At 39.1% G+C, this 23,349-nt stretch overlaps 1 protein-coding gene across 1 annotated transcript in view; it reads right to left on the minus strand.

Moving 5' to 3' along the window:
* Positions 1-2,168: 2,168 nt before the first annotated feature.
* LOC139708142 (girdin-like) overlaps positions 2,169-23,349 on the minus strand; it is a 104,150-nt gene continuing 82,969 nt past the window's right edge. Inside the window, 5 exon segments of the mRNA XM_071620119.1 lie at positions 2,169-3,987; positions 11,433-11,629; positions 17,533-17,625; positions 20,312-20,437; positions 22,729-22,863. Coding sequence (XP_071476220.1) covers positions 3,175-3,987; positions 11,433-11,629; positions 17,533-17,625; positions 20,312-20,437; positions 22,729-22,863 — 1,364 coding nt within the window. The 3' untranslated portion in view covers positions 2,169-3,174.

Below are 23,349 nucleotides of genomic sequence, written 5' to 3' on the forward strand. Positions count from 1 at the left end.
TGTCCATAAAATTTTCAACACAGACATTAACAAAATTATATACAAAACATTTTGCTGCATGAGAATAAAGAAATGTACATGACAAACATAAATTGTACATAAAAAACACATACATGTACAGGTTAAATCACAGTGCCCTGAATAACACAAAAATCTGGTTGATTTAGTATCGTGTATACGTATATATACACACACATATAGAGACTGTTTGCAGGGTATGTCTGACTGTAAATACGTATTTGGAGAGTTTGGTGCATTGATCCAAATGATTTACATGTAAGCTGATTTCAGCACATTTGGGCACTCATTACCACACTTTACCATAATGCTGAATTCCTACCATCAATACAAAAAGTAACAATGATTCAGAAAGTCATGAAATATACCGAGTTCAGGCCGACTTTGATCATGCACGCACATCTGATGATAATCAAGCTTTGAAACAAAACCAGAGTAACGGCGTACACTGCAAATGCATGATAAATTTCATCTACCTCATCATGATGGGAGTTACAGTTTCCCACGGAATTCTTTCCCAAGGTTGACAAGATTGGTGGCAGATAAATAAAGACAAAACACTTAATAAATAATACTATAAAAAGAAACATACATGACTGTAAAGAGAGTGTCCATTGTGCAGCCAGGTAAGATCCCACATATCATGTGCAGCCAACATTTTTGGGAAACAGAAAAACACCAAAAGTCATTGTGCTAGTTTTTGTCACGTTCAGCTTCACAGAATCTCAAAAAATGTCCACTTAATTGAAACCGTGACAAACTGTTAATAATCAAACAATCATGCATAGGAACACACGCTGTATATTTCCTCGCGTACATACTCTTGCTTCAATTCATATCTGTCTATTTTAAAACCAATTCCGGAGCACAATTGTCAAGTCTCTGTCAAAAATGTCAAAGCCTATCTTCATCATGTCTTAAAAAACAAAATGTGTAAACAGTCAAATTAATCTTCCAACGAGACCTACTGAAGTATAAATTCCCTTGAAGAGTGTGAGGGACATTAAGTACATGTGAAAGCCCATTCAACAAAAAACACTAAAAGTCAGTCACATCACAGCATGTCTGGAATGAATAGCAATTCCATATAATATTTTCTTCACCACAAGAAATAACAACCATTAAAACAAAAACAATCCCATGAATTTCGGTTTGTTCATATTTGTACTCCAATCACTGGTGAGCTATTAATATAAACTTTGAATGACAAAAGAAAATGTACACACAACTCTCTGTCATGTTTGTGTTCATGTCATTTGGAAGCCAATCATTACAAAATGATTAAAAACTAGCTTGAATCTTTGAAAAATGTTGATTATTTTTCATTGAATTGGCAGTGTAACATAAGAGTGAAGCCTTATGCAGTTAAATCTGTGCCCCATTTCATAAAAGATGTTAGGATGTCAACTCTTGCTGGAATGGCAACTTCCAATAGCAACAACCAATCAGGAAGCTTGATTCTTGTTGTTACCATGACAATTGTCATTCCAGCATGAGTTGCTATCGTATCAACTTTTTATGAAATGGGGCCCTGAACTGCTGTGATCCGAGAACAGAATCCTCTTGTGCCGACATGGCTTGTTGTTCCTACCTCCCCCCCCCCCCCCCCACACACACACACATTGCAACCCAATTGTGCATTGTATCTTATGTGGAATGCTCATTCATCACTGTAAGGTTATAGAGCCAGTGAGTTTCTACTTCATCTGTGTATACTCGTGTTCTATAGTATCACACACTGAGACGACGTCCACAAACTATCATGGCATCTGGAGCCAGTGGGAGCTACACTATGGAATTACTGCCATCATACCACTGTTGAGTGTGACAAATTTTAGCTTAAGCATGCACCATGGTTTGGCAAATAAAAGTAAGAGAAAGACTTCACAGTCATTTTTTTTTTCTGTGTAAACTTCAATTTCATGTCTTCTGTGACAGGTTAAATGGTCCATTTGCATAATTGTGATTAGGCAATGTTATTAACTTACCCAGGACTAAAAAAAAAAAAAAATACTGGAGGTTATCATTGGTCCATGTTTGGCTGTATGGCTGTCTGTCAACCCCCATCCCCCCCCCCCCATCCCACCCCCCCCCCCTTTGACCTTCCCTTTATGTCACAAGGCCCATTCTTCTGATTGGCTAATAACACTATTGACCTTCAGATTCACCTTTGACCTTGTGCACAAAGCATCAATGCTCCTAAAAGCCAGGATAGATTCTCTGTCACGATAGCATACAAATGAGCTCACATCAACAATAAAGGCATACAAGAATGATGTCATTCTCTGGAATGTCGAGTGCACGAATTTGGTCTTGTTTATTTAAAGTCTTGTATTATCCTACAGTGTCTGTGTGAAAATTATGAACATTGCAGGTGGTATTCCAGTAGATATCGGTAGGGGTTAAATGTGGACTTTTCATCTTTGGGGATATCTGGGATTGGAGAATGGTAGCTGTGCATCTTCATACACATCCGCACTTGAATTTTATTAAATTGTGCACCACTATCTTCTGTGGCATTGCGATGGTTTTCACAGGTTTCTTTAATGTGTATTTCTAAAATTTTTAAGTCAGTATCAATGGCAGTGAACAGCTATTTTATTTCCTCACTCAAAACATACTCTTTCCATAAGGTGCCCTTCACTTAGCAATAAAAATTCTGCCACACAAACAAAGAAGACATTTACATAGCCATGAGAGGTTCAGTCTCAATAATGAGGTCCTATTGATATCCAGAGAACATCCATTTCCATGATTTGAGCAAATGATAACATCCCCAACCAAGATGACATTCTTTGGTCTTTGTGTGTGCATGGCTGTCTGTGTGTCTCTGCATAATATGTGACACAAGTCCACTGGGATTACAAGAAATTAAATGAATATGACAGTCACATAGTTCTGATAATTTTGTCTGCTGAAAGCTGTGTGTACATCATGTCACAGTCATACTTTGTTTCACTCATAGGATAAGTGAGACTGGAAGGCTTAAGTCTATGGCATACCAAATGGATCACAGACCACCAGGCCTACTCCACAGTTCACACGGACACACAAAACTCATTTGGCCTTCGCTTCAGCTCCGTCAAGAACGACATGCATTTGATCATTTCTGGCAGGCTTATAACAAGTCAATGACCATCTACAACCATTTCACTTTTACACACACCCATACTCGTACCATACAGAGTTCTTGGCTTTGGCGGGATCTTTGTCCTTTTCATCTGGCTTGTTGCTGGAGTCTGGCTTAGATTTCAGTGTTTTATCTGTGGCTGAAACAGGCCTTGATTTGGGCAGTGGGACAGGTGGTTTCCTACTGGACACCTTTCCTTCTCCACCACCTATTCCAGCACCGCTACCACCAGCACCAACGGTGCCACCACCACCAGTCTTCCCGGGAGACCTGCGGACATTTGACGGGCTCGAGTCTGGTGAGCCTCCGATGTTTGCCAGACGGAGTCTCGCCTCCAGATTTGCAAGGTTTTCCTTGGTGAGCAAGTCCTTGCCCCTGGGCCCTAGTTGTTCGGTGGACTTGCTCACGTCCTTGGCCACGTTTTCTAGTGGGGCTGTCTTGGCAGTGACGGGGGCCCCGTCGGGATATTGCGCCTTTGGCTTAATGACTTTCTGTCCCGCCTTCTGAGGGATGGCATATGAAGGGACGGATGGTACCTTGCTGTCCTCTCGGGAAAGTTGTTTGGAATATGGTCTCGGGGTGTAGGCTGACGACGCAAGTCCAGAGGACCCCTTCCCGAGCATCGACTGCCTCTCCTTGCGAGGAGATTTCACCGTAACAATGTGGTCCTCCTCATCGTCGAGCATTTCAAATTCCACGTCCTTCACCGTGCGTTTGCTTGCGTCGGGAGCACTCTCGGTTTCGGGGGCGACTGTGACTTCGATTGAGTCTTGGGAGCCAAAGGACCTCTGGGTGGCAATGGCGGCGGCGGCGGCCTCGGCCTCAGTTTGAGGCGGATGCTGCATAGAAGGAACAAAATGGTAGAGGAGGTGCTGTAGGTTCGTTGGTGGGCTTGGCCTAGCTTGCAGTGTCATTCTGCTATCATGCAGACCTCGCAAGCATTCTCTTTTTCCCACATTCCATTTTCATGCAAGCAAGCCGATATGCGACATGCTTCAGTCATCATAGTTCACACGAAATAAAAGATTACACAATATATTAAAAAATCATAATAAGTGGAAACGAGTCATTTCAAATCCTACTCCAACTACAAGAATGGACATTCTACAGCAAAATCCAGACACTCAATCTTTGAAGTCAGTCTGTTTAAAAGTGAAGAAAATGCAATGAATGTTTCACCACATTTTGACGAAGGTTAGAGTTCATGTTACAGTGTCTACAGAATCTAATGCAAGTCTATGATTGGATGTTGCAAAACCTGCCCATATCAAAACTACTTACTTGCACTTACTTGCATTCTATCCATACACGACAAGACGATGATATGTCAGCTCTATTGTGCCTGGATAACATGCACTACCATCTCTTCTATAGATGAGTGAGCTTCTACAGAGCAATCCGATTTAAATCTTATTACTCACTTATATCAAAACCCCAGCCACAAAAAAATTTGGGGAGAAATGAAAGAGACACAGATGAAACATTACAACCCTACATCAACATAACAATTACGATACAAGAAAATCGAGGAATTACAATAAATCAAGATATTTCATTCCATGCAACACGATCAATCTGCTGTGAAATGGTATGACAATAATTTCTCGGATTCTAGCAAATTCTACCTCATGTATGGTATCGAAGGATGCAACATCGTACTATATTAGACATGACACAATGGTTAACTGCTAGTATACATACACAAGTGCACACATCAAACTCGTCTAATCTACTGCAAAGAGTGGATTTGGGATACAGAGATAAATGCACACTGGACTGCATGCATGCAAAAGATTCCACAGCCAAATACACTAAAGGAAATGAGGATGAGATTGATGCAAGACCCCATGCAGGCAAGAAAGGTCAAAGGTGAGGTCAAGAAGAATAATCAATGTGACGTGACTTGGCCAACCCCCGTCAAACTTTGTATATTTTACTTCACATTAGCCTTTGGTCATACTCTGTCCTTTATTTAAGTCTACACGCTGCTACTGTAAGCCTACAGTAGAAAAAGTCTCTCTTAAGCAACCAATACGTTTAGGTGGAGGCTACTCAATTATGCTGTATTTTCTTGTTTTATTATTTAGGTTGTGGGAATTACTGTACAGTATATACATCATATAAACATCCCCTTAACCTATCCTCTTTGCATATTTTCCACACCAAAAGAAATCTAAATGGATGAAATGTGAAAAAACATCATCAATACTTGTATATGAGACAAAATCATGTCCATTTTAATGAGCACAAAGCACCAAAAATGTACACTGAGCAGAACTACAAGGGTAGCATTAGAGGGCTAGTGTTACGTTACAAGAAAGAAATTGCAAAATTGACAGCCACAAGCATTAAATACTACAACTGGTTGATCTGTTGATCAGACAATCACATACACAGTAAACCCAGAGAAAATTAAAGAAGCACACTTGCTATCAACAAAGAGTTGGGGCAAATTAGTGTGCAAGAGAGTTACCACCTATGAAGAAGATTGAGGGCGCTCTAATTTCATCACAGATAAGAAGCGATGTCTCAGTGAGATCACATGTTAGAAAGTAAATGAATGTATGTAGGTGATTGTTTGTGTTATTCTTTTTTTCAGCTGAAATGATCTTTCATTAATCATCTTCTCCCCCTTTTTCCCCAGTCAATGGGAGAAGGGGTTATAAATGTATCATCAACAGATGATAAGAGAACAAGAAGGTGTGGAGACTTTTACAGCATCTGTGTCGGTATGTTTCAGTGAAGCTTCTGCACAGTACCAATACAAAATTGTACCATTATTGGGGATTGTCACATGTATTCTATATGAGTCATGTGGATAGCTGTGAAGCATCCTGTAAACCATCTATTCATCAGCTTCTTGTACCACATATATCACGAAATGGATCAGATCTTTTGTAATAATGAGATGAAAAATATCATTTTGTTTAGGATAAATGAAAGAAAGATATTATTCAGAGGGGGGAAGGCTCAGGTTTGAGTTTCTTCAGTTTGTCTCCCTCTACAAATGAAAATTTGTTAAGATCGCAACTGCTGATCTGTAAATTAACAAACAAATCAATTTAATTTACAGATCAGCAGTTGCAATCTTAACAAATTTTAATTTGTAGAGGGGGACAAACTGAAGAAACTCAAACCTGATCTTTTTGTTTGTTTGTTTGTTTGTCTGTCCTTGTTTCTTGTACAGCATACAGTGCTCCAAAGTATCACTACTTAAATTTACTTTGGATGCTTAGATGAATACAGCAATCACAGTACTGATATATGATTGAAAATCACTTTAATATCACAAGGCATCGTAAAATTTCGTACTTCAGTAATTATCTCAAGCATGGCTAAAATTTTCATTCAAGCATCACTTCTAATTTACCTTCATTGGTTTCACTGGGTATTGTCACTTTTTATTTCAAAGTATGAACTTGGACATATTTTTGCAGAATAATATTCAAAAACCATTTTTGTTAAACCCAGTAGCAAGGAATACATAAATTTTGAAATAAAGTGTACAGAATGAATTTTCTACATGAATCTGTAAAGAGCATGGTGATATGCATGTCAGACATAATGGCCCAAATTCACGAAGGTGGTACAATCTTTGTCCAAGACCGTAGTTTTGTATGGGGCGCCAAGTGTCGCATGGCCTATTTCATTACGAAATAATCATTTCATCAACGAAATGATAATTTCTGACGAATCAATTGATTTCGTAATGAAATAGGGCAAGCGACACTTGGCGCCCCACACATTTGTCCATGGTTTAAACCATGGAAAAAGATTGTACCACCTTCGTGACTTTGGGCCATTGTCTCCTAAATGATTCTGAGATCACATTGGCTATCTAGTGTTTGTTGGTCTGTTGTGAGTATTGTGTAGAAATGACACAATAGAGATAGGTGAGCTGTTGATCAGTCTTCGTGCTGGTCAATGGAATATGAAGACACAATGCAGGCATGCACCACACTGAATTAATCTTTTACGTGGACACCGAATGACAGCAGACAACAGGCAGAGTGGCAGAAACGAGCGAAGAAAGTGAAGAACGAAAAAACAGACAAATTCACATACAAGACACACGTAAAATGACAGATACGCTACGAGCCACACAAAGTACACAGACATGCATGCAACAGAGTGAGTAAAGGGGCAAGCGGTTTCACACACAAAAATAAAGAATTAAAGAGAGAGAGAGAAGGCAATCAGGCAACTCAAATTCACATCGACACGAGACATCACAAGTGGGAAGTGTTTGATTCTGTCAGGGTGCCCTTTTATTGGCTGACATTTACTTGCATATATCACAAATCACATCAATGGGAATGGCAGGGCCAGGGTTAATACACAAGGGTAAGTAGCACATCACTGCAGTCAATGTGAGGAAAAAAACAACAAAAAGAAAATCAACCAAAACACTTCACTGATAGAGATAACCTCCAAGTTGAGTCCTATATGAGGTGGATGAGGCAAAACAAATTTGCAGAATCGGGGTTGCTTATGGCCATGAGGTACTGTATACGCCGTATATAGCGAGTCTAATTTTGTGTGTGTGTGTTAATCAGGACTTCCTCATGATTGAACGAGTGGTTAAATTCGCAATTGTGGAGTACTGCAGGGATGCCAAAATCGCAAACAGCATTATAGTATTCTGAGGGCTAAAAGGCATATTTCTGCGGAAAAACAGTATTTGTACCTTTTATGCCATAGACGTACGGGTGAAGTAATACAATTTGGCAAAAACAGTTCTTTTTTTTGGGGGGGAGGGGGGGAAAAAACAGTACAAATACTGCAAATACAGTAACAGATGGCATTTCTGGTACAACAATGGATGAAGAAATGTAAACATGCTGGTTGCTATTACGCCGGGATCAGAGTTAATATTTTTGTGCATTTTAAAATTCGCGAATAGCGCCTGACTATATGGCGTATACAGTACTCACTCTCTAGACTAAAAATGAAAATAAACCAACTTTATGACAAGATGCAATGTACTCTGCACAGTAATCAGGAACTGGGTACACAATCCAAAGGATGAACAACTTTGCTGGGACTTTGTAAAACAGGAAAAGATGCCTGTCCTTATGTGATAATCTGATTTATAACGTATGACTTGCAAGAGCATTCAGCCATTTACAACATCAAGTATGGAAAGGGGCATTTACATGCATTGCTGTATCACCCTCATATCACAATACAGTAACTAGGGAATCAATCAAAAATTTCTATACATATTTACAAAATCCAAACATTCCTCTACATTGCTATTAACATTAAAATGTAGTATCAAAATACACTAAATAAGTAAAAGTCCAGTACAAAATGATGTATTTACACTATTTACAATTATTTTTGACACTAAATATACATGCACAATGGAGTTGTCCAGCATATCATTTACTCTGGATGTGTTATCTAACTCTAGTACAAATTTGGCAGGTGAAGCACAGGAAGATTGGCAAAATTGAACGAAAAATACTAAATGCATAAATTATAAGTGTAGACATTTAAAATGCCAATTCCCTCATAATAACTTCTCAAAAATAATATCATTTAAAGATTGTACGCATTTTCAATGCAACCAACATTAAAAATAGTAAAAACAAAAAATATGGGTTCACTTTCAAACTACCTCAACATGAAATGTAAAGGTAAGAATAGTTGGATATCTACTCCTTATAAAATCAATACATTCATTTAAAATTGCATACATATCTCATCAATTTAAAAACGAACAACACACATGGAATGTTTGTCAATATTATTAAAGTTCAACAAGATCTATAATCCTCTTTAAGTTGCAGTTGACTGCACATCACTGCCCCTTTCAGTACACACATCAATGTAGAGTACTCATCTGTGACAATCTACAGTGGTTGCTCCAACATAATGATTGTATTTGGTGAATTCAGATACACTAAATGAAAATTACTCTACGTTATATTGGCAGTATGTAAATTGATAATATCCACTTGCTCTGCATATGATAAACACTTGCTTAACAATAAAATATGTTAAAGGACTTTTTTTTTTACAATCTTGCTCAAAAGAATCACTTTGACATTTTTGTTATCTTCATCTGCCTTTAATAAAAATGTAGTATTTCTTTTTATATCATTTGATTACTAATCTATCAATTTCTGCTCATCATGTCTTGAGGTATCAAAAGATTCAACAGTTGCAATTGGAGCCTAAACAGATTTCAGTTTTTCTCTTAGATATTGGTAAAGCTTGTAACCACCAGTTTTAATCTTTGTCTCCCCCATTTCCTGAGATATTCAAAAACAATGAGCATGAAAACATGTCATTAGATCAACATTTATGAAGACATCCCCATGGAACAAGACGGCTTTGAAATTTGCACACAGAAACTGAGTTGTGGATAGAACCAATACAACTAGAGGTTTATGGCAGAGCAAGTGAATTGTGTTTGCCGGAATATCAAAATAGATGAATTGAATGAGCTAAAAGTAGACTACAGCATGTCCTGAGGTTAGACAAAATGACTCTAAAACATCAATACGGAATGAGTATGAAAGGTGTTTCACAGCCGTATTATTTGTTAGATAAAATGAAAACATGGGCTACAAAAAAAGGCTCAGTAAATATGTCACACTTATTTAATTCTAAGTACCCATGGCAAAAAAAAATAAGATAAAAAAAATAATTAAAAAGACATCTTGAGTGTAATCAACTAATGAAGCAGTAGTTGCAATCATATTTAGATTACTATTCTTTCCAGTCTTTCCACCTACTAATGACAGAGTGATTACGGTGGTAGCTGGTGTAGGAGTTCAATTAAAATTCAGCGAGGTCCTAACTCCACAACGTAAAAATCTGACCAATTTTGTCGCATGATTCATCTCGACAGCCAAGAGGTCTTTGCTCGATGGCATGGGATTTTTTGGAGCTATCACAACATGCATCAAATGGCAGGCCATTATCAACAAGATGCAGGTCAATCATACTGGTGTAACTTGGGGAGGTGTTTTAAGCAAGCAAACAAGGCATCAAATGCTCAATATTCACCATGCTCCATTGATATGCACAAACATCACAGCAAACAAGGGTAGGAACATTTCAAAATTATCATGAACATGGATTTTTTTTTTTTAAAGGATAAATGCTACCACACATGGACAAAGTCACAAGTACCATGCAACATGCTTTAAAGAAAGGTTGGGGGCATTGCTCTGATATCATGGTATCGTCTGTGCAAACATGGCCAAACCCAATACAGAAAATATATAAAAGTCTACCTAGTAGACCAGAGTACATTGACTTTAGGGTGCTTTAGACAATCTTAATAAGTCACATCAAAGTCCTTTCAAAATGAAAAATACCAGCACAAACTAGTCATTGGTAACACATTGGCCTGTAGTCTGTGCCGTCACAGCGACTGAAACCCCAATCTTTCTGTCTGGTTTGAGTATGGAATGCTTTTTGTGTACGTGACAAAGTGTCTTTGAAATCCTTATCTATAATACAGGAATGAAATCTTGACTTGTACCTTCAGAACCATCTCTGGGTTTACCACCACTAATTTAACATTGACTCATTTCTTACCCAAGGACTTAGGTATGGAACATTTTAAATTAATATCAAGACTAATATCAAAGTTTAAAACTAGAACATTATATTGATAAAAAGAAGTGAAGTAAAACTAACTTCATAGGCAGCTCACTATAAAATTTCACTGCACACACAAGTTTAATCCACAGCAAATATACATTACATCTGGAATAAACACATGAATTGTGTGACAGGTTAAGTCAGTGTTAAGTGCAGAGCAAAGTTATTAACAGAAGGAGAGCACTGCAGCCAAGTTTGTCATTCTCCTAAAAAGATTTAAAAAAGAGACTATTAATTGATTTCAGTCATTCAAATTAGATGCACCTGCTACAGTCCAGCCAAGAAGATTACTGCACTTTTCCACATCTGCTCCCTGCCCATATCCAATTGGCACCTATGGGCAAAGTGCTAGCAACCGTTTCATCTCATACTGATGACCTCCCGATCTCGATCTGTTCATTACTGCCAGGGCCTTCATCCTTCGTTCTCCTTTTCACTTTTCCCTTCAACCTCCGGTCTGAGGCAATATCCGACTCCTCCTTATGCAACATACTTCCTAGACTGTCTTATAGACACATCTACACTTCCACACTAGCTTAAACACTAGATGATTGAGGCACTGCCTATTGTTTGGTCCTCTATCTTTGTCACACCATTACCATTCTAAGATTCACTTTGCAAGCTTAGCAAGCTTGCTCTTGCCTTTGCGCTTGGTACCTACTTTTACAACGTTTCCATCGGCGTCACGGGAAATCTCGTTGAGGTTCTCCAGGGACCCGGCCCGGAGGTCGGTCAGGATCTCGCGGGAGCGGCTCTTGATGCGGGAGAGCATGCCCACGGCCCCGGAGCGCTGACGCATCTTCTCGCCGCGGTTGGGATTCTTCACGTAGTGGCTGGCAATGTCCTCGTCGGTTATTTCTGGTTGAGAGACAATCACATTACGATCTATCAGACATGATTCCTGATTAAACAACATGACATCTGCTTTCTGGAAATAGCATTACTCATCAATGATCTCTTTCAAATTCAAGTAGGACTTGAATATGATATATCATTTTTTTGTGTGTGCATTTTTCCTACACCACAGTGCTTCAAAATAAAAAATAAAAAAATTACCTCGAGAAGTAAACTTTCTTTAAACTTTCTTCTTAGTTGATTATAATAAAATGAGCGATACCAAAGCCAAAGCAATGAATTGAGAAAATTTTACGCTAACCAAAAAATTTGTGACAGTAATTTGAATGTTGGTGTGTGTGCTTTCATTTGGGTTACCATGTGTCTCTCACATGTCATCTTTGTGAAATGAAGACGAACTGTCATTATAAGTCTGCTAACAAAAAAGGTAAGCTTTGATATCTATTTTTTGGATGTGAATGAAGGAATTACAATCAGTCATCTTTCCTGGACAATGAATCTGAATGCTATCAGGAAATCATGAAGAAAACTAGAGAGGGGCCGTCGAAGGCGGCAGACCCACGCCTAAGTACAAAGTCGGGGTAAACATGATGTGCATTCGGTCATCTACCAGAATTCGGCCACTTAATTGCCAGTGTGCTTTATCACCAGCCAGTGAGTTCTACCAAAGATCGTACATTGAAGTGTACGATCTTTGGTTCTACAGTCACATCACACGCAAATCACATAATTACACATACGGTATTAACACTCATTCACGTACAGGAAAGTCCTTAAGTCTCCTCCAAAAATCCATCGAAAATCCCAAATTCCACCGTCAAAAGTGCAGAATCGGAACTTTTCCAAGCGCGCGCGAATTAAGTCCAGTTTTAAGAGTATTGTCTACGCGACGGGTCGCGGAAAAAGCGCTAAAAATCGAGAAATACGCCGTTTTCTTGCGGGATATTTTGATTATAGCAAGCCGAGAGTGTGATGATATCAAAGGTCGTATGAGTGTACGATCTTTGATGGTATCCACAAAAGCAAAAAAGAAAAACAAAATTTACGTACCCCCTAGGCAATTACCCCTATGATTAGTGTCTACGGGAATTATTCAATGCAAGGGTTGAATGCAAATGTCTACTGCACCAGTATTCGGCCACCAACGAGCGCCGCAACGTCCCCGGTGCAATTTTGCACCAACAGTGTAGAGCGCGATGCATTTTCAGCGGCCTTGCACACGCATTGACATTGAGCACGCATATCGTGCAGTGTGACTGCGACCGAGCAAAATGCTCCTCCAACGAAAAAAACAATCAATGTTAATTTGAAAAATCATCAAATATCAAAGGTCGTATGAGTGTACGATCTTTGATGGTATCCACAAAAGCAAAAAAGAAAAACAAAATTTACGTACCCCCTAGGCAATTACCCCTATGATTAGTGTCTACGGGAATTATTCAATGCAAGGGTTGAATGCAAATGTCTACTGCACCAGTATTCGGCCACCAACGAGCGCCGCAACGTCCCCGGTGCAATTTTGCACCAACAGTGTAGAGCGCGATGCATTTTCAGCGGCCTTGCACACGCATTGACATTGAGCACGCATATCGTGCAGTGTGACTGCGACCGAGCAAAATGCTCCTCCAACGAAAAAAACAATCAATGTTAATTTGAAAAATCATCAAAATACGGGCCAGTTTGTGATGACGGAGAACGAACTTTCATAAATCTAGAAGGACATAGTCCCTCAAATAGGCCTAAACGTAAATTTCGGAATTCTTACGAACATTTGAGCAGCGAAGTCGGATCGTTGGGGAGTTTATGTCTTCGTATGGTAGCGGAAAATCGCAAAGTGAGAAACGGGAAATTTTCGGAATGGTCACTATACCATGGGGTCAAAACTTCAAGGTCACACAGAATTTGCAAGGGTCAACCGATTATCACCAAAATCTAATCGATTCTTTCCTGTCATTATCCAAACATTCCCTGAACATTTCGTGCAAATCCGTTTACCCGTTCTCTTGTTATCTTGTACACAAACAAACAAACAAACAAACAAACAAACAAACAAACAAAAAACAAACAAACAAACAAACAAACAAACAAACATACGGAACCCTTTACATAACCCCCTGCCGATTTTCATCGGCGTGGGTAATGATGTCATAACTTTTTCATATATGTCATTTCTGTTACTTTCATATCTCTCTATATACACATTAAAATCTGTCTAGTTATGCTTTCTTTAAAGGTTTCTTTTTGGTGACCATAATTGGTAAAAACAAAAGGAATTATGGTAATGTGATCAATAAGTAGTTTTTATTCATTACTTCCTTTACTTTGTTTTATCTGGAAATATTGGAAAGGTAGCCAAATGTAAAACAAATTCACAAATTTAAGCTTAAAGTGTTGTTTATCAGTCATTGTTAGTCACTGCAATGATCAAATCATAAGATTGTAACAATTAAAAGTCAACTCACACACCAGATCACAAATAGTATTACTATTCAGATATCAACAGTAATGGTGAAAAGTGAACAAGATTCATCAGACATACCCCACAGTCAAAAGTTATATGCAAGAAACAGTTTTAGATTGTACATCATACAACACAATCATGACATGCAGCATTGCATAATCACAAATTAAAGCAAACAAAATAATTTACTCAAAAGAATGAAGTTCTCAAGGCTGTAGAAAATTTGTGCGTTAAAACTGCTCATGGAAAGATGAAACATAAAAGATAGGCATTGCATTATGGCATGAATAAAAAGAGTGTTACTGCCAAAAGCAACCTGTCAAATTTTCTACACACTATCCATCATCTTTCATTGAAGCACGGAGCTACAACTTACCTGCAGCCCCACAATGTAAGTAAACAGAAAAAAAAAATGGTTAGAAGTAAACGAGTTAGGAGACAGTATAAGTCATGTTCAAGACTAAATTATGAAATATGTGAATGACCAGGCTGAAACTAAAGGTGTGCTGTCACTTTCATTTAAGAGCATCTTCCCTAAAAATATCTGAAACATACAGATTTATATAAATATATATTTTTCTTTTCATTTTAGCCCATCTGATTTCACCAAACTGTTACATCAGTGATCATTACCACTGCCATTTGTGGGAGATCTTGGGGACTTTGGCGTCTTGGGAGGAGACGATTTGCTCTGGGCGGAGGAGTTCGGTGTTGACGTGTGGAGTGGGCGCCCGTTGCTGGGCAAGGTCATCGCAGACGTGGATGGCGATTGGTTGCAGCTGGTGTTCAGGGCACCACTACTGACTGACGTGCGAAGGCCGTATCTCCGCGTCTCTGATTCTGCGGGTGTTGGGAATCAGTTTGGTGATGGGGGCAGGGAAATGTGGATTTGTATTCGAGAGATTTGCATTGTGCAAGAATGTTGCCATTCATTTAATTTGAAGGTGACAGGCCAGAAGATTGATTTCATTTTGTGCGAGGTTTAAGCGTGTACAATGAGGAGAATGATTATTTTAGATTTTCAGAATATATCCATTTCAAGCAAAAGTTTATTCATTTTTTTGTTGTTGGAGCAATTAAGGTATGGTGTATTTAGAGATGGAGTCATTAATATCGAGGGGCAGTGTGTTGGATTAGTAGTGAAAGAAATGAAAATTAATTGGTTAGTTGCAAGTTAGAAAGAAGACTATAGCTGCTGCACAGACATCTCCTAAATTATCAAAGTCCATGCATTTTTGTATGAGGTGATATATCATAATGGAGCATAATGTATTTTTCTTCCATGTTTAAAGGAAAATATTAACTCTGACATATTTCTGGTTCCCTCATAATCATGCTTTCTGATTTTAGATTAATAACATGGAGAAGATTTGCATATAAGATTTTTTGATATTTCTACTTCAAGCAAATATCTGTGCAGCAACTAAATTATGACAAAGCAAAGACATAAACTGAACGGTAAATGTATTTGAATGGTATAAAATTGAATCAATAATATCATAATCAGACAAATACAGAAGAACTAAATGATAACAATTCCTTTCGGAATTTGATCCTCCAAGGGTCAAACAGAATGATTATTAGACACATATCATATGACATAATATGACTGAGTAAGACCTAGTTACAGAAATAGAGACATCAAAATAAAATTTAAAGATGTTAAAAGTAAATGACAAATAAACATGACAAATGAGAGAGATATACAATAAACAGAATCAAGCTGTGAAAAGAAAGTGTTGAAAACAACTCATAATTTCAAAGAAACAGCTGTAAAATCTGTCGATATTTCTTGGAATCTTCCACAACTCCCCAATATCTGATGTGGCAATGTGAAGTTAGCATCATTGTGGAAATCAACACAGCATTTCAATCGAAAGCAAACGAAAAATCATCTGCAAAACAAAAATTGACAGAGTACTATCAAACTCGAAGCTGAAGAGCTTCAATAAATTGCCAGCGATACTGCGGAGCGAATGACACAACAACCTCATAGTTGACTTGTCCACATGATGACACGCACACACCGAGAACAAAAACTAGCGTCTAATAAAAAAAGGAGAAGGCAAAGCAAGACCATGCAAAAGAGCGATATATGTGCACACCATGCCATTCTAAACAAGACAAGACCAAAGTAGCAAGGCAAGCACATCATGCACACACACGCATGCACACATACTAACAGTCAAAATGCTACCCCTTAAGCATCAGGAAGCAAGTTATAACTTTCTCTCCAACGATGTGTGAAAAAAATCCACAGCAACAACAACTAAAATGCTTGAATCACTCAAGATGCGCTCACTTTTTATCATAACTTCAACAGGATGCTCTGTGCAAGCAACCACAGTCATAATAATACTATAATACACCAGCTCATAATTCATGTCATTCTATTGATTTGTTGTAACTTGCTTCCATCTGCTTGGGCAGAATTCACATGACATGATAAAGGGGTAAAAAAAAGAAGAAAAAGAAATACATTTGACAGAAACCATGGCATTAGTGTGTAAACATTGAAAAGTGCTTCAGAGGCGATGTGTCAGGTAATTCAACTTTATAAAGAAAACACATTTTTCGGTACAGAAAGGACAGTTTGGCTTTTGGCTGTGTATACCCACAAAACACAGCAGGTATCTTGTTGCTCCGATTTATGACATAAAATCCTGCCTTTTTTGACAAATTGCATGTGTATCACTCTTGTGAATTAATTCACTTCTACAATGCTACTGTGCTAATCTTCTATGCGGTCTTAAATATCAAAACTAGCTTCATGACACAAAAGAATCTAGTTTTGTCTTCTAACAATCTGCCCAGGAACACGTTTCATCAAAACTTATATAATGGATTGTAAGTGAATAAAAGTTATCAATGATTTCACAATTGATGATAACTCTCAGTTGATAAAATGGTGCCCTGGTCAGCATTTGGTATGATGGAATGAAACAGTCCAGCACTTAACACATGCCCAACACTTTCTCATGTATGGATGAGATGCATTTGTCAGCACTTAGAAAAAAAAAAAAAAACCTTCCTAACCTGACCAAAAAAAATCTTGTATTTGTCACAAAGGCAAGCACTGTTACATTAACTGAAGCACTGTCACAAGCAGCCACAAATGCCATGGTTTCTATGCTTCCATCACATAAAGACACATTTATGGCAACATCAGAGTGTACAGAAAATATACTATGTGAGCTAGCTGAAACAAAATGTGGAGGCACACACAAAAACTAATGATTGAAACAAAACAAAGAATGCTGGAAATGAAAAATACTCGGTAGACAAGAAAATAAAAGGGAAACAGAAAGATATCAACACGAGGTGGAGATGAGAAGGACCAAAAAGAAGAACTAAACAAAAAGGATGTTGAAAAAATGAAACAAAACAAAAGAGATTGACGGTGAGGGTGATTACAAGTCTGAGTGGGCATTTACGGAAGGCATACCAGAGTAGCTGAAACTGTTGGAGATAGTTGAAGGAGAAACGCTGGAAGGAGGGCTCTCCTCCACAGAGTACAGGTTACTACTCCGCCGCTGCCCTGTCGATCCAAGGTGATGGGGGGTGTGAAGGGGAAGAGGAGGGGTCGGGGAACGGAAGACAGGAAAGAAACGACAAAGAAAGATAGAGATACAAGGATGACACCACAAGAAATGAGAAGGAACACAAAAGACGATACATAACAAGGATCTCATGGTAAATGTATCCATGGTGATAGCCATGGTTCTTCTCTTCTCTCGTCTGTTCAGTTCTAGGGACCATCACAGTCAGTTCATGTGACAAAAAACAAACGCAACAAAAACAGAAGAAAAACACAACACAAGCATAGTTGCGCACACACACAAACACACAAAACAGACAAACAACCATGTATTTGACAATTCAAAAATACCACATGAAGGTAACATATATAGACACAAACAATGAACTTGAAATTCACATAAGAGAAACATATGCGACAAATATTGAATCACACTGTCTGCTGAATGCTAATCAACGTTTACTCTGACTTGCTACTGCTAAATTTTGCCCCATGAGCAATTCACTACCACACGCTGCAGTATGAAATTCAACTTCTGTTTTTTTTTTTCCAATTTCTACAGGTGAATTCGACAGAGGGTGAAAAATAGCCAGCTTGGCTCATTTTGACCTGCACACTATTCTACACGAAAATGGGTTTCTGAATGCTGAGGCTGTACACATGTCAATCAAACTTTTATGTGTTCATTCATCTTTCAACTGGCACATGAAAACACACTCATCTTTGGAGGCAGCCACACAAGATAAGCATGATGTAAATGTAGTGGCACATCAATCTCCAAATCATACACACAACAATCTCAACCCATCTGTATGATATCCATTGATGAGTTGAGTGCCAAAATATCATCTATGCAATCGTATACAGTCAAACCTGTCTTAGTGGCCACCTGTTTACAGTGGCCACCAGCCGTATATGGCTACAAAAAATAATTCCCCCAAGAGAAAAGCCATGTTAAAGACCCTGTCTATAACAACAACTGTTTTTTGTCTCCCTTGGGTGGTTGCTATACAGGCTTGACTGTACAGGAAGCCTTGCTTAAGTCAACCTCGCACAAGTCGGATAATTGCCTAAGTCAAAGGGTTTTTTTCAAGTCCTCTTCTCTTTATATTCTATTGATTCTAATCCCTCTAAAGTCACATTTTTTCAAAGTCGAAGCTGTTTCTTCAGTCCAAGTAGATTCGACTTAGGCAAGGTTGACTTTATTTATTATTATTTTTTTCATTTCTTTTTCTTTTTTCTTTTTGAGGAAGTAGGTGAAGAAATGTCTGAATTCACAGCACAATTCTGAATGATACAAGATACAGGGTCAACTGGTGTCTGGTGGGTGAAAGACTAAACACTGTTGTCATGGCAACAGTGTGAAATTGCCTGCCTAATGCCAGATAGCCTGGTAACACAGACATTTGAGATTCCGGGAACACTGACTGTGGTTGAGGCATTACATGGAGGGAAAGCGGACGCTACAAGGGTTTCCAGTTTATATCAGTCACTGGATGAGCGACTGACCAATAACATGTGATGGTCAATGATTGGCTGTCTGAAAGAGAAAAAAAAAATCAGGCAGGGGCTTTATGGTCTGCCTAGAACTGTATAGAAAACAGAGCTTTGGCCATGATCCCCTGTGTTCAAATGAGACCAGAAGTGAACCACACCAGTCTTTTCACAATCACAACGGCAGAATTCTTACAGGAATCCCTCCATATATATTAACCCATTGAGGACGAGTCCCAAATATACTTGGGCAGGTGTCTATAGGAAATGCATGTTGTAGCAAAATCAGTCCGTCCTCAACGGGTACATATTGGAGACTGGAGCTGTTGAGGGGGAAAGAAAAAGGTTTCTATAGATTACAGTCCATGGAAATGAGTCATTTGCAAGCTGGGTGTGGGGGATGAGGGTGAATTTGATTAGAACAAATGCAAAAGCAACAACGGCATTAAAGATAACAATAATGTGTCACAGAAGTACACAAAAGCACAAAGCATAAAAAGTGTAAGTTGGTTGAAAAGAGGGGTTAGCTTATACAGTCTATGCTACCAATACTGCTGTTGATTCAATTCAATCAATTTGAATGGTTTCCTTTGTCTGACACGGCATGCACCAAAAATTGTTTGCTGTATCTTATTCCTTTCTATATTGATAATGAAATTTGGGGATGAAAAAGCAATGCAAAAGCTACCTTTTCTATTGTGAGTCACCAAGGCATACTGTGACAGTTGGTGGCACTTTTCTCTTTCTTAATCATGCGTGGCATGCATCAACAAAAGAGTATCCACATATGGATATTTTGTGAGTGAAAATGTGGCAATTCTTGTACCATCTATTCAATACTGTAGCAAATCATGCACCACAGCGGTTTCTTGACACCATGATATTTTCCCATTGTTCTTCACTGGACTGAATTAATCAACAGCATGGCTGTCAGTGAGACTGCAAGTTTTAATAGAAATGATCAAACACATGCGGAGAGTTAGTGCAGCAAATAAAGCATGTCTGTTCATCAAACGGGCTTGAAAACACATGAGGGTAATACAAGATCGGTAAGGCAGCAAATCAACACCATAACTAAAAAATGCATTAGTGTAGCTTGATAGCAGGGATGGTTGACAGGTGTCAAAGGAAGCAAAAGAGATAGAGAGGGAGAGAAAGTGATGATATACAGAGAGAGGGTAGAGATCGTTACCTCGGTCGGAGCTGTCCTGTGACTGCGTGTCGGCATGCAACATAGGAGTGCTGACACTGGGCGCTATGCCCTTGTCCAGGGAGTCGCGTGACATGCGCAGGTCCTCACTCGACATACTGAACGCTCCTGGATCCAGCATTGCATCGTCCACATGAGGGGGGGGGGGGGGGTGGGTTGGGGTGATGGGGGGGGAGTTTGTGAAGCGGGATGGAGGTAGGTTGGGGGAGGCGATGGGAGGGGTGAAGAAGGGCGGGGCGGGGCGGGGCAGGAAGCGATTGGGAGCAGTGGAGGGTGTGTAGCATGTAGTATGGGAGATTGGAAACAGGTGGAACGGGGGTGGGGTAAGGCAGGAATGAGCCAGCAACAGGTGGAGGTAAGCGAAGGTGGTAGACAGAAGGAATCAGAGTGTTTTCAAGGGAAGCGCATGGTGAAGAGCCAGAGAGGGTGAAGAGCCAGAGAGGGGGAAAAGTGTGAAGTGGAGAGCACCGATGGCAAAAAGCATGTTGTACGTATGAGTAAATGGGTAGGAGAAGGGACAACGGTTTATCGGTTTGGCCATTGTTCAACAGCACAGGGATCAGACCACATTTAATGTGTCAAATTGAGACCCAGGCAGTGCCATCATGTGCATTACATTATGGAAAAAGTGCAAATAAGTAATGATGGTTGTAGGGTCATGCCAAAGAAAGAGAATTGAATTCAAAATTTGATCAAATCATAAGGGAGTAAAGTTTAGGTTGTTCAAATATTGAGGTTTGTGGTTTATGGGTAAAGTACAATGTAGTGCATAAAACACAAGCCCAGTGAATGGCCGTAAACAGAGGGAGGGTTAAATATATTGGTTGCAATAACATTTCATAACAGATTTTCATTTCGGAACATAGTGGAATATATAATCACCAAAATCAAATTGATAATATTGCAATACATCAAGCACAAAGTGCAGGTTAAATGTTTAGATGTGAAATCAAAAAATTATCAGAGGATTCCAAGGATGGTGAGGTAAGGTAAAGGTGCAGTGGATGTGTTGAGTAATGACCAGTGTTTATGACAGGAATTCATGGGTGGGAATGACATGTTTTGTGACATTTAGGGAAACGGGTGGAAATAAGAACAAAAATCAATTTTTGAAGGCAAACGTAAAAGAATTTGTGCTAAGCAAGGCACTTGATTAACAATGTTTTACATAAAACTGTCCACATGACTCAAAAAAATATATATGACAATTTTGAACTTGAAGCAGAATACATATGGGTATATTCACAGGCCATTGCCGAACAACCATAGCAAAATATAAACATAATAAACCTCAACATCTAACAAAATCAAAAGCTTCTTGAATACTAACTCCCAAAGTGCACAAGAACCCAACACTTTCACTTAAGAATTTCTCCCAATGCATGCAACTATCAACAAAAAACACACATATATTCTTTATCTATTTTTTTTTCAAGCAATATGCAAATCAATTTCAACTTTGACGTAATTTCACGATAGAAATGAGACTTATCCACAATGGAAAAAAAAAAATTCAAAGTCTCCCTTACATAACACATAGCATACAAAAATAAAAGGGATTTGCAATCTCTAACAGGTATGACATAACATACATAGGTTAAGTATCTTAAATCCTGTATCATTTCATGTCTCATTGTTCCAATAAGACTTGAGAGTCTATTCCAATTCAACCAAATAGCTGTCAAACGACTCGCAGTTACACACCTTGTAGCATGGGGAGACTGTGTGTTGCAAATATTGGCCCAACTCTGATATATTCAGAAATCCAAAAACAAACTGTGTACAGCTCTATACTCAGCACACACTCGGCTAGAGGATCTTGACTAGAGTCAAATGCTACTGATAAGCATACACTTAGGTGCACATATTCACTGATGGGCAATTCTGTTACAGCAGGCCTGTGCTGGTCGTAGTTTCCAAATGTGCCCCAGATGGGCAGCACATGACAATCGATTCAAATGGGACAACCCTCCCATTACACAGTCTCCCCACATTACAGGGTCTTAAATACATTTGTACAACTCTGAGGCCAGGGCATTCACAGAAAGCAGGGAAAACTAAGATGATGATGATGATGACAACTCTGGCTGGTCTCTGGTAATAAATTCACACAGAACAAGACAGGGACACATCTACCAATGAAAAAAAAAAGTTGGAAAAGAAAAAAGAGGGGCAAGAGATATGAGGAAGTAAGAGACAAAAGTGAAAGCAACAAGAAGGAAATTAAGGGAAGAAAAGAGAAGAAAAAATGAGAGGAAGGTGGAGGTGATAACAACAGGAATATTCTACGACACAAGACAGCAACACCAAAGACAGAGATACGCCGTGGTCATTTCGTCCCAAGTGAACTGCGCACTGGGGAATCTGACCCACGACCCACAACCTTTCTGACCACCAACCTTTGGGCACAGAGTCGGAGTGTGCCTCCATGACATGGGAGGGCATGGACTGCCTATTGGCTGCCGAGGAGGAGAAGCCGTCCCGCTTCCTCCTCACAACCGAGCTGTTACTGTCCAGGCTTGACCGCCTGTCGTCTGTAGTAAAGAGAGTCATGTGGCATGACAGGTCTGGCCTCCATTACGATATTACCCCCCACCATGCAGGGGACTGTGGATTATCACTTTAAATGGGTATCTCTCTCCCTCTCTCCCTCTCTAAGTTTATGTGACATCAGGGCCCTGGTTCACTAACATGGGAACTATATCATGCCAAACATTGAGCCCAAAGTTGGAACAGATTCAGATAAGATCTAGTTGGGATACATACATAAGACATTCAAGATGTATTCTAGAATGTGGCAAGGTGGGTGCAAGATGTTGTTCCCAAATGGCTTAGTGAAGCAGTGTCTAACTTCTGAGGACTGATTAATTCCAAAATTGTCCCTAACATTAGTTGAATTGAACTTTATAGCGCTTAGTGAAACAGCCCTAAGTGCTACAGGTTTTAAATATAGTCACTTGGTCTAATACCAGTTGGTCTAATTTCAAAATCGTCTTGCACCAATACCGCTGAACCCATTT

This window comes from Diadema antillarum, unplaced genomic scaffold (genome assembly GCF_040938485.1).
Source record: "Diadema antillarum isolate AM-2024a unplaced genomic scaffold, OU_Dant_1.0 seq00001312_RagTag, whole genome shotgun sequence".
In the NCBI taxonomy this organism is placed as follows: domain Eukaryota; kingdom Metazoa; phylum Echinodermata; class Echinoidea; order Diadematoida; family Diadematidae; genus Diadema; species Diadema antillarum.